The sequence below is a fragment of the Emys orbicularis genome, chromosome 14 (genome assembly GCF_028017835.1).
Source record: "Emys orbicularis isolate rEmyOrb1 chromosome 14, rEmyOrb1.hap1, whole genome shotgun sequence".
Lineage (NCBI taxonomy): Eukaryota > Metazoa > Chordata > Testudines > Emydidae > Emys > Emys orbicularis.
This window is the reverse complement of record NC_088696.1, coordinates 13,727,652-13,740,624: the sequence shown is the minus strand read 5'-3', so window position 1 is coordinate 13,740,624 and position 12,973 is coordinate 13,727,652. Positions and strand designations below refer to the sequence as shown.

Below are 12,973 nucleotides of genomic sequence, written 5' to 3'. Positions count from 1 at the left end.
AATAGAGATTTATAGTTACTCCTCTTGGCTCTAAGTGAATTATCATTAGCATAATGTAATTAGAGTAGGTAGAGACAAGATCAAGTTACTGGCATTGAACATAACGTGTTCATACCAAAATCCATAACACACATTTCTTAATGATGGTTTAAATACAATATATTGCAGTCACACACGGTTCCTATTGGAATGGTTTACTTATAACACTGGCTGAAATGTAAATCAAAGTACTCAAGCTAGTTGAAACATTTCAATTAGTAGAGGTCCCCCTTCTGTATTCTGTGCTGTGCTGAGATAGCCATACAAGAACTTGAGAAAAGAGCACTAAGTAGATAGATAGATAGTATATACATAGATCCCATGGAAACTTCAGCATAAAAACTAAAATCTATCTTCCTGCATTAAAACTGTGACACAAATGGACCAATCTAAAAAAAATTTCAAATGTATATGTGATTCTCCATTGAGAACCCATTTGTGCACATCTAGAGACTGCTGTGAATTCATATATACCATGAATCCTGTGTCTATCCAATAACACTGAGACACAACAGAAAAGTTAAGCAAGTGCCCTGCCATAGATTTTTAAGGATTAGTTCCATTAATTGAAGGGCAACAGAGACTGTTATAACTAACCCACATGTTCCCATAATATAAAATGTGAAGTGTGAATATTGCTACTATAACATTATATAGTAGGTGTGTATGCTACTTTACAGTTTCATATAAAATCTGTCATATTTTGTCTTTTTATTGGCCATGGTTTAAATAATCATTTTATTGACTACGATGGAGAGCATGTGTGTCTATGCCTGTCTAGAGATGTGTCCAGAATAAACCAGTGAACCTTTTTTTCCCTGCAAGCTAAACCGAATTGAATGCTTGGGAAAAATGCTGGATCGATAGCACTTCATCACTCATCTGAAATGGTAATTCTAAGCAATGAGAGGGTTTTTTCAATCTATAGGGCAATGTAATCTTTGCCTTTTGGACAGAAATGCCAATTAAGGTATACATTAGTGAAAGCTGGGAAGGCAGGGTGGGAGCATGTACACAATATTACAGTAAAATGTATAGATTAAAATAGACATTAGAGCTACTTTAAAACTACAGCTGGTCAAAAAATGGGATTTATTTTGCCAAAATTTTGACCCTTTTTTATTCTAAACATTTTGCTATGTTTCAACCAGTTCTATTTAAAACTCAGTCAGGCCTGATCAAAAACCCATTGATGTCAATGGGTGTCTATTCACTTATGTCAGTGGGCTTTAGACAGGCCCTCCGTCCCTGACATCGGAATATCCTTCCTCTTTCAGAGCTCTCCATCCTACTGATTTGTAACTGACTACTCACAGTGTACTGTGGAGCTTTCTGAGAGTCTCAGAAGCAGTTACCCCCATGTGAATTTGCAACAAAATCTACTCTTTCCCCTTTTTTGTTGTATCAGAAATTATTATTATAAAAACAATACCTTTCCACATCAATGTCTTACTTTGGGTTATTGCAGTGTCTCTCTTGATAGGTGACTCCACCTCCACAGGTCCGAGAACACTTGGACCACTCAGACCACGCAGCCCATTGGCCATTAACAGGCTTGGGTCCATGATCTCCATATCTGACACACTGACCTCTTCGACACCACTGTCAAAAGAATGTCAACAAATGTCCCATCACAGCTGGTGCTACCTAGTAGGCTGCTGAGAAGAAAAGACCCAGGTGCCAATCCTGCCATCACTTAAGCATTCATTTAACTCTATATAAATTAGCAGTCCCATTGAATTCAATGGGATGGCTCACAGAAGTGTTAGCAGGATTGGGGCCCTGGGTAGTAACAAGATAAATAAGATGACATGTAAAAAGAAAAACTCTAGCACTTGTCTAGCTTTGAGTCTCTGCCTATGTTGAAATGACTGAGGACCAAATTTTAAAAAGTGGTCTCTAATTTTGGGTGCTTCAATTTTGGCTGGCCAACTTCAGATACTCTATGTCTGATTTTCAGAAGTGATGAGTACCAAAAACTCCAGCTGATGTTAACAGCTGCTGTTGGTGCCTAGCACCTCTAAATCAGCCCCAGACATTCAAAGTTGGGCATATAAAAATTAGAGGCCATTTTCCCCTCTAGCTATTAATTTACTGTTATTGCAATAAGAGAAAGGGGGAAATGAAGAAAAATACTCAAATACAGCAAGGAAACAAATCAGGCTCTTGAAAATTACAATATCTAATACAAATTACATGTTACAGTAAAATAAAATATCAGTAATTATTGAATCACACACACCAATAGCAACGATTATTATTATCTCTCATACTTGCAATTACAGTGTCATGGTAAAGCAAATGAACATATCCTCAGACTCCTTCCAACAGGCTGATCAATAAAGATAATACATCTATAGACTATGGGCCAAATTCATTCCTGGCATAAGCCTCTACAGTAAAATATATGCTGCTTCTGCCAGGAATGAATTTGCAGCCTTGCTCTAACTCCTATTAAAAGCATTCTATTTTTTTCAATGACTTAAATGAGAGTTGGATCAGGCCCTTGGTCCACTGTATTCTAAAACAAGTTACAATACTGTAGCTCCACTAATTAAATAACTTACCATACTTATGCCACAAGCTGTCCCTTCCGCTGCTGGCATGAACTTTGTCTCACATCTATGACCTACTTTATGACACCAGAGTGATTTGCATATATCCTAGAAAAAAATCAGAGAATTCCCCCATTGTATGCTGATGTCTAGAAGTTTTCCATGAGTGACACTTCATCAAAGCATTCCTTTGCTATCACAAAAGCCCTATGAATTAGACCCATTTCTGAACAAAGAAGAACTAGTTCTACGTTTTATAGCATAATGATACACGCTGGTCTACTGACTTCATATTTCTAGAACATTTTCAAGTTTGGTTCTCTGATTATTTTCTTGTCTTTTCAAGGTGAGACTATAAAAGAACCAACTAGCTATTAAAACTCCAAGGGCAGAACATGAACAACTCTACAGGCCTTCTAAAAATGTGGAGGGAAACAATTTTCTTGAAACACACATGAAATGTTTGGAAAGACTGTGTATAAAAAAATTGTTGTCACCTGGCAAAATGCTGGTTAACATAAAATAATCCCAAATGTTGCAGCATAGCCATAAGAATAATACTAATAATTAATAATGACAACACATCGTCAGAATGACCATATTGTGATTTTAACAGAACACCTTTCTTAAAGAAATCGAAGGGGCCAGAACAGCCACCTACATAAATAATGGGTTAATATGACTACATCCTACATCAAAAAGCTAAGGATGGAAAGCTGCATTTTTATTACTCTGAAATAATCTTCTCAAGAGGAGCTATATTGTGCCAGGGCTTTTTGCAAATGAATAAGGACTGAAGGAACATATAAAATCTTCCTTTCCTTGCACCCTCTGTACAAGTGACACAATTGGAGCACTTAGTTTCCCCTGAGTTGTAGCCACACCACCCTGGTCACTGGAGAAAAGAGCATGCTGTAGCATCCTAATGAATGGTGAAGCTTGTGCATTCAGCCTGGGCTTTTTGTGGATCCTGGAAAGATTTTGCATCTCAGAGGCACAGTCCCTTCTGAAGCTCCCTCTGGGGTCATGAAACTCCCTAACAGGCTAGAGCCTTCAGAGCATATGACAAGCATGCCAAGCAATTTCAGGTTTAGAAATAATCCAGACCTAGTTGCTCATTGTACTCCTTGCACTCATTTATAGGACATTACAGTCTTCTAATGTCAGTTCTAACTTTGTCAAAAAGATATTAACAGGTACCTTCACAAAACTGAGGTTGCATAGTTTTGCTTTCATTCCAAATTGCCATTTGCACTGGGTATCAGCATCATAGATCTGCCCTGGCAGTTTATCAGGGTATTTATATTGTCCTGTTTGTTTAGGTTCATCAATCAGGCAAGCAGCTTGAGCTGTACTATAATGAGAACGTATATTTATTAATCATGATGTTGAGCTTTTTAATCAAAAAGACTTTTATTTGCTACAGAACAGCAAAAACACATGCTATTGCATACAGTACCTTTCACGAGCATTGTAGGCATGCACTGAATGAGAATACTTGCTGCAGAAGCCAAGAGATGTTGACTTCTTGTTGGTAGCCTGACCTGCAAAGTTTTAGGAAGCAGGAATTCCCAGGCTCTAGGATTATGGTAATATTAGATATAAATGGTGTCAATTTCCTATTCTCCCTTCCTTATGTGAGTGTAACCAAGAGCAAGGAGATCTCCCTAGACTACGCTTTCCAGAAGTGCAACACAGGATCTGATGCAGAACCTACATGTGCAGTGTCTCATTTCTGCGTTTTCTTCATGTGAAAGGCCATACAAAAAGGCCACAGAGTTTTAGTTGAGAGACCAATCAGCATTGTGTGTTTTTGGCTGGTTGCGCACATGTTAAAGCCAAAATTCCATATTATTATCCATCATTCTTCCTCCTTAGTGCTTGTGGTTCCATGAGTATGGAAGTTCAATCTACCTACAATTTGCCTTCCAACTATGTGTCTGTTGGGCCATACTAAATGCTTGAATGCCCCAACGTGGATTAATAATTTTCCTATAGCAATATTACTTACTGTGGCAGAGAAAATCACCCCAAATTCTGTCATCTTTCCTTTCCCCTAGTCAGGTAAACCAGTTTGGTATCTAAGTGTCCACTCCTATATTTAATGACAATGTATGCATATTATGCCATTGTGGGGTTCATGTAATAAAAGCAAAAACTTATGTTGCAGAGATTGCAATTCTGGTGATCGTAAATGCTAAAACTAAAGGCTGCTCCTTTATCAGCATACATGGTTTGTACCAACGTGCTAGGGAAATAATGGAATACCTTTTTTTTCAGCAGCTCTGTAAAATATGCTTATTGAAGGCATGACAATCAGATATGACTAGGTCAGGAAAAAATCCACAAATATTCATTCATTTCTCCTGTCAGCACCCCTTTTATATTCACTTTTCACTAATATTCTAATAAACCTGTTTGACAAGAACGTCTGGGGAAAGAACGAAATGCAAGTGAATATTACAGCATATTCACAGAGGATGAAATTCATTCCTATGAAGAGAGCCAGCACAGAGGCCTATAATATCACTTATGTCCCACACAAACCAAAGTTTGTGGGCTCATCTAGTACATTGGTTTTGTATTGGCCTTTTTCACAGAGTTGAAATCCACACCAAAGTAAAATTTTAATTTCTAATCATGAGTATTTGCACCAGAAAGCCAATTCTAAGAGTTGCCACCCTCCTCTGGAAGATCCTGACTTATATCTGACCTACCTGAGGAATTTATTCAGATACTGCCTGCTGCATACAGACCAGGAAAACACCCCATTGTTTCCTGTAAGCGTGGGAGACATAATGTTACCTTCGGCTTTTCTACAGGGATTTCCTTCTCCATCGTGAATCATGCCAAAGCTAGAAAGAGAACCACAAATGAGAGGGGCACCCGAAACAAAATGCCAGAAACAAGAGACAGCTTTTAGGAGGAAAGAAACGCTGTTATTTTATAGCAGTAATTCTATCAACAAAGTCCACAAGTCAGAAATAAATGAACACAACAAATGGTCACTAGTCAAGCCCAGGTTAATAGAGATTGAAATTTATTCTTGGAGTACAATACATGGAACTGGATAAAGAAGGTTGAGTTTCAGGGGAAATCTAGTTTGGCGAGGCATCAGGGGTTCAGGAACATAAATCAAACCCCCAGGCTGCCAGTACACAAACACCAGAACATCATCATGTAACATCAGTGTCTCAGCCTGCTTAATAAAGTTCTCTTTCCTGCACATCAGTTTGCTAATGAAACAATTATCATCTACCAGCTGTTTGGTGGCCCATGCGAAATAAGGTGGTGGGCTCATTCCTCTACTGCAGGGGTCGGCAACGTTTGGCACGCGGCTCGCCAGGGTAAGCACCCTGGCGGGCCGGGCCAATTTATTTACCTGCTGACGCGGCAGGTTCGGCCAATCGCGGCCCCCACTCGCCGCGGTTCGCCGTCCCGGGCCAATGGGGGCCGCGGGAAGCGGCGCGGGCGAGGGATGTGCTGGCCGCGGCTTCCCACCACCCCCATTGGCCCGGGACGGCGAACCGCAGCCAGTGGGGGCCGCAATCGGCCAAACCTGCCGCGTCAGCAGGTAAATAAACTGGCCTGGCCCACTAGGGTGCTTACCCTGGCGAGCCGCGTGCCAAACGTTGCCAACCCCTGCTCTACTCAGAGGAGATTATTTTTTTCCTCACACCGCAGAACCTACTGCAATTGCTAAACAAATGCAACACAACTGATGTGGACTGAGTTATGCTAGTGGCGCATCGAACTCTCATTCACAAGTGGACATGTTAAATCTGCAACACAAATCCATGGGTGCAGTACTGGCCCCACTGAATTCAATAGCAAAACTCCCACTAACTGGGGCCAGAATTTCACCCCATATGTCTCTTTTCAGCTTACAAGACTGTGAATCTTCACAGTCTATTCATAGAGAACCTTCATCCTGCCACTCTAATTTGAGGGGGTAACCAAACATATTCAACTACAGTCAAATATGAACCAGCATGCAACAGAGGCAGTGTGTCTAGTGGATAGAGCACTGGACTGGGGGTCAGGAGACCTGTTCTATTTAGGTACGTCTACACTACATTGTAAACTCGGGTCTGGGAACTTGCTTGCACGTGCACACTACATTGTAAACTTGGGCTTACAATTGCTGGATTCAGGTCTCATGGCTGTGCTAATGCATCCATACTGCAAAATGACAGGACTTGGACCGGAGTCACAGTAGAACTTGGGCTCTGACTCATCCCCCCAGCAGGGTCCTAGCACCCAGGCCTTGAGTGCTTGCTAACCTGAGTCAGACTGATTTGTGCATGGATGGAAGGGAGGCTTAGGCTCAAACCTGAGCCAGAGCCCAGGCTCAGAGTGCCTCTGCCACTGACACGATCTGGGACCTTGGGCGATTCACTTCTCCTTTCATTGTCCTGCTTTTCCATTCCTCCCATAGTACATCTTGTCTGTTTAGACTGTACCTCTTTGGTGAAGGGAGTGTCTCTTACTAGATGTTCTGCCAGATGTCTAGACAATAGTGTCCTGATTTGAATAGGGTAGGTACTACCCCCATATAAATAATGATAAAACATCCATTAAAATGCTAAATGTGGAATTTATGGCTACACAAAAGTTAATAGTTTCAGATCTTTCTATTTCTCTACTTTATATTTATTTTATATACTGTACATCTGAGAATTTCAGTGTGTTTTGAATAGAAATTTCATGGTCTCCTGCTTCAGTTGGTGCACTGGCAGTTGTGTGTGTGTGCGGAGGAGGGAGGAGGGAGGACTAGATGCTCAGCTGCTGTAAATCAGTATAGGCCCACCATACTGCTTCCACCCGCTGAGGATCTGGCCCTGCTGAGAAATATTGTTCACTCAGCAAATGGACAAAAAAATCCCAGTTGAGTAAATATTTTATTAATAGTTAGTGGAATAAAAATTTAGTTCACTTGCTTTGCAGCCAAAGAATCCACAGATTTAATGCTCAATGACACAATAGACCATAGACTCCCCAAAGAGCTATTAAACGCTCAGGTAAAAACATAAACTATTTAAAGAAGACCATAAAAATGTATAACAATAATAGCCATTCTCGAGGAGCCAGTGTGATCTACCGAGTATATAATACACATAGTAAGAAATCCTTAGTTTAGTATTTTCACAATAAACCTCAACAACTTCAGAACAATCACACCAGTTTATCAGATACACACTGTGTGCTTTAATGAATCCAGTATTTATAGTCGGGATCATTAGGGATTAGAAAAGCAGCAGGTTTTGGACAGAGGTCTGAACTTTCCCCAAGTCTGGAGGTTCACTGTGGAGAGAGGAGCAAAAACGAAGTTCAGACCTAGATCTGGGTCACTACTTTCCCCTGATTTCAATGGGACCGAGATCGGGGGAGAGGGGTGGGTCAGATAATAAGTGACTTGAAAAGACACTGAATGCACAAGGGACTGTGCTGACTCCTATGAACGTGTACTGGTCTGTCATGTGAGCAATATTTGAAATGACCAGAACTTACAGGTGTTCCCACAGGGTATTGTTTTCTTTTTTGCTTTCAGTAGTCTTGAATAATGGAAATTTGCATATAAAACCTATGTTAAAATAAATGAAGATTTTTGCTTAAAACCATTATAAACTGGGAATTACAGGGCCAGATCCTCAGCTATATTTGTGCTTTGCACTTCTCTAGCAGTACAAACCTGCCCTAAAGTTGATGAATCCCGCTACAGGCGTATTCTCCCTGTACAGGGTAGGGAAATTCCATTGCATTGGTCAATCATATGTAAAGGATCACATTCTGTTCTTACATAATCTCATTCAGCCCCATTTCACAGAGTGATATAGGCCACTCATTCCTATGATGCACAGCTTTGCAAGTTATGTGCAATGCATGCCCATGAGCCCCATAAGTAAAACTAAACTAGACACACTTTTTCATTTATAGATGTTTTTCATACCTGTGAATCACCATTTCACAAATGCAAATCTTTAGGGTGTACTTGGAGCTGTTAATTAAATGGTGATTACATTAGTAGTAACATTGATTTTCAGAAGGAAATAATATTAATATTTAATTTAATATTGCCTAATATTAAAGTCCATTGCATTTATATGATGAAATCTTGTATTTGTTTCAAATGCACTTTCCCGCCTAGTATTGCTACCTGATTGTTAATAAGATCATCAGGCAATACTTCTAAGGATGGTCTGCTTCGAGGCACCATTGCTGCCAAATTCCGCTTTTCCCATACAAAGCTCTTTCAGGAACACAAGCTTGGATGAATGACAGCAGGGAAATTTTCTACCTGTTATTGTAGAGTAAAGATGGCAATCTTTCCAGGATGCTATATTTATTTAGTTTGGAAAGACATCCTTCCTGTCAGGATGCAGAAATACAGAAGTAAATCAAAGAGAAGCCAAAGAATATAAGGATTAGAAAAGCAGTAGAGATGATGAGCAAAACTTAACAGCTACAAATATATTACTTAAAAGAGAACAAAGAAAACAAACAAGAAGGAAAGAGAATTAAGATATGAGAAGAATAATTCTAGAACAGCAGCCATGGGCCTAATTCTCCTCTCACATTTGTGACTATCAGGAGGAACTCTACTGAAGTCAATAGAGTTGTGCTGATGTAAGTGAGAAGAATCAGGCCCTATATATTTTACTTATTTGGTCCCATTGAAATCACTGGCAAAACTCCCACTGACTTCATTAAGAGACGGATTATTCCCTAATTCCTTGTTTCCCTTCAGATGTACAGAAACCTGTGAAAGGGCCGCTCATGTAGACATTAGGTCATACTGTATGCTGTAGAGTATATTTATACAATGAAAACTGAATAGCCCCAGTTCAGTCATGCAGAATCAGAGAGATTCATGTAACAAGTGAACAGCAGAATCCAGTAGCGCTGTCATTGACAAAGGAAAAGTTCTGAATAGATGCTGTATGTCAACATCTAAGAGAATAGAAGATCAATGGCAGGCACCTAATGTTAGTGGCAAAAGATCAACAGATCTTAGAAAAATGGGAAGAATTACTACTATAGAAATCAAAGTCCAGTGGAAATACCTGCAAGAAGGTGACAAGTGGCCTGGGAACCTCTCTATAAAGACTACCTTCCACCAAATCATCCCCTAAATGGGGAGGAGTAAGAGCCAAAGGAGGATGGTAGGGAAATGGCTTCTAAACCCTATGAATCCCAGGATCTGCTGGGACAGAGACGATCCAATCACACACAAAGGGGCTGTTCCTCCACACTGCTATCTGCTGTGTCCCTTCCTTCTCTGGCAAGACCCAGGCAGTCAATCCTCCACCGGGACAAGATCTCCCTCCCTGGGGGAGTATACTCATGCCGTACAGTTACTTCAGGTACTTCAGGCAAGATTCACTTTGGCACAGCTATCAACTAGAATAGCCACAACAAGAAGGAAGAACAGCATCATGGGCATCAGTTCCTCCACTTACCACTCTAGGATACTCCCCTCACATCCCAGGGAGCCCTAATTCTTACTCAGTAGAGGAGATTCCATAGAATCCTACAGAGGTAAGAACAGTGACATGGAAGTGGCATTGATCCCCCTTTTTGTGTTCTGCAGGCAAGATATGCCACAGTAGGGTCTCCTCAACTCACGGCAGCTGAGTGGATGATCATGATTTAGACTTATGGTGCTTACAAAATATGACACATCTATTGTATTCTAACAGGATACACATCTAAAATGGGAATAGAATCCAGGAGTTCCAATAGTCCCCTGTTCTAGCCACACGACCCCTCTCTGTAAATGATCTACAGAATTTTTCAGTGGGGTATCAGCTTTTTCATAATCGCAGCAGACATTCAATTTCCATTCATTGATATGTTTATCTATAATATAGATACAGGAGGAAAAGATTCATCTATAATATATATAAACTTATTTATCTATAATATATATAGGGGGAAGGACTCACGAGAAAAATAGCTTACTTGTGTCCGGATTCATGGGCAATAGTAAAAGCCAAGCCAAGACCTGTATCTTCATTGATGGTACAGCTACGGTATTTACTGCACATGCCACTAATAGGGGCAAAGCCTGGGGGAGGGGGAAAGGCAGAACAGATGTTATTTCAAATACTGTAAGATACATACATCTCATTGTGATGGATACTACATGCTTTCGTGAGTACATGCTTATTTTGGTGTGTGGGGAAAGTTCCGTCCATGGTCATTTTGGAACACCAGGAATTGTAGGCAGAGCTACATTTAACAAACAAAAAAAGGGAGTTGTGTATAGAGAAGTGCACACATGTGCCTATACACACATCTACATATGCACACACTGGGGCCCAATCCAGAAGGAATTCATTCCGCAGGTGCAGGCCTACACAAGTTTTAATTCAGGCTCATTTTTAGCACAGGTGACTTGACATCAGTCAAGTCAGCTGAGAAAGCCATTTAAAAGGGGACAGCTCCTTTCTGAAGGTCACTCCCTTTCTGAAGGGAGAACAAAGAAGGTACATGTGGCCCAGATGTATTTTTGAAATGCAAAATGAGATCAGTGATGGAGAAAATTCCCTGAATGCAGTGGAGATCCTAAAAGATGTCTTCTGAAGGTCTCTCTGGCTGTGGCCAAAAGACTGGCAATTTGATTATTTTTATTTTTATTTTTTTAAAGTTTTTAAAACACTCTTATATAGAGCTTTTCAGTAATCTCAAAGCATTTCACAGTCTTTAATGGGTTTATTCTCCTAGCACCTCTGTGAAATAGGGAAGTGCATTTAGCCTCTCTGTGCCCAAGTTTCCTATCTGTAAAATGGGAATTCTCCCCATTTTAGAGGTGGGGAACTTGGGCACAGTGAGACTAAAAGGCACACTCAAGGTCACACAAGAAGTCTGTGGCAGGGTAGGGATCTGAACGTGATTCTCCCAAGTCCTAGGCTAGTTCCCTAATGGCTGGACCATCCTTCCTCTCATTAACATCTTACTTTCCACCTTGACTATTCCTTTACCACATCTTCAAACATTCTCATTAGCCACAATACTGGGATTTTCTTTTTTTTATTACTCGAGATGCTGTCAATTGACATTCATCAGTTTTGCAGAGCATATTTTCTTACCATACCTAAAGTGTCACAGGGTTCATTTTTCCAAGAGCAGATATCAAATCCTGTAAGCAAGATGGCATGGTCGTGACGCTTTCCATTCTTTCCAACCAGAGCAGATTGCCACTGACAAAAGCTATTTAATGACTGGTCCGCGTGATGGTTGATCATTAATCCACCCTACAGATATTTCATAGACACAGAAATAAGATGCTTCTACCGGCAGCTGAGGAAGGTGATTGAAGAAAGAAGAACTGGGGTCGGGGGAAGGGGAATTACTTTGGTTATATGACCAGATGTGAAGAAATGTCATCTCTCCATTTCCTATGTCACTATGTATTTGACACACCTGCCTGAAATGACTATTTCAAGTCAATCAATCAATCATAATTAGAAAATGAAGCTGAAGAAACTCAGGCCCAGGGATATTTTCTAAGGCACGGATGGAGATTAGGTGCCCAATTCCCAAAGACTTTCAGTAGGAGTTGGACACCTAACTGTGTCTTCGAAAATCCCCCACAGTATTTCAATGGCAAGAGGTTATTCATAAACTCTTTTAAACTTTAATTGCAATGTGAATGATTTCAAGGCTTGGCTTCCCCTTTTGGAAATCATTTCACTTGTGAATTTGTGCCCATTTTGGTTTTCACTGGGTAATATGCATGAGGTACAAGTGTCTTTGGTTCTCTTGATTTGGTTTTCTTGATAAAAATATGTCCTAGATGAAGAACTACTGAAGGCAACAGCCCTTATAAAATACTTGGGGATTCCATAGTAATAGTCAGAAACACTGAAGGGTAAAGGGGGAGTTAATTAAACTCCTGGTTCTATTATTAAAAAAACCTAGGAGCAGTGAAATATGGAAAATGTAACATCAAGGGTTCTGGCGATGTCATAAAATCTCACCCTTGAATCTTGTGGTTTATAATGTCATGACAAGCCCTCAGTCGAATTTTCTTTGCATAGCATGGACTTGTCCATATATTCCCTGTGAACAATGTCAGATACACCCTGCTAACAAAGAATAATGACACCACTTACAGGCTCTTGTTCCAAAAGAAGAAGGCTCACAACAATGATGTTTATGTCGCTTCCGATTGTTCCATCTTTAAAAAGACTAGAAACCTGCATGAATATGTAGGAGAGGGTAATAAATAAATACATCTGTAATAAAAATAGACTAAAGATAATTAATGAGTTATCATGACCCAACTTTCAATGACAGTCAAGAGGAACTCAGCACATTGCAGGATTAGCCCCACCTCAATCTAACAGAAATGTGCACGAAGGGTCCGACAAAAA

At 40.2% G+C, this 12,973-nt stretch overlaps 1 protein-coding gene across 2 annotated transcripts in view; it reads right to left on the bottom strand.

Moving 5' to 3' along the window:
* The window catches only part of ADAMTS18 (ADAM metallopeptidase with thrombospondin type 1 motif 18), a 102,998-nt gene that overhangs the window by 45,434 nt on the left and 44,591 nt on the right, over positions 1-12,973 (bottom strand). For both annotated transcript variants that reach the window (XM_065416525.1, XM_065416526.1), the window contains 7 exons: positions 12,713-12,796; positions 11,692-11,851; positions 10,557-10,662; positions 5,312-5,449; positions 3,795-3,948; positions 2,607-2,702; positions 1,493-1,641 (listed from right to left, as the gene is read on the bottom strand). In XM_065416525.1, coding sequence (XP_065272597.1) covers positions 1,493-1,641; positions 2,607-2,702; positions 3,795-3,948; positions 5,312-5,449; positions 10,557-10,662; positions 11,692-11,851; positions 12,713-12,796 — 887 coding nt within the window. The remainder of the gene's footprint in view (positions 1-1,492; positions 1,642-2,606; positions 2,703-3,794; positions 3,949-5,311; positions 5,450-10,556; positions 10,663-11,691; positions 11,852-12,712; positions 12,797-12,973) is intronic.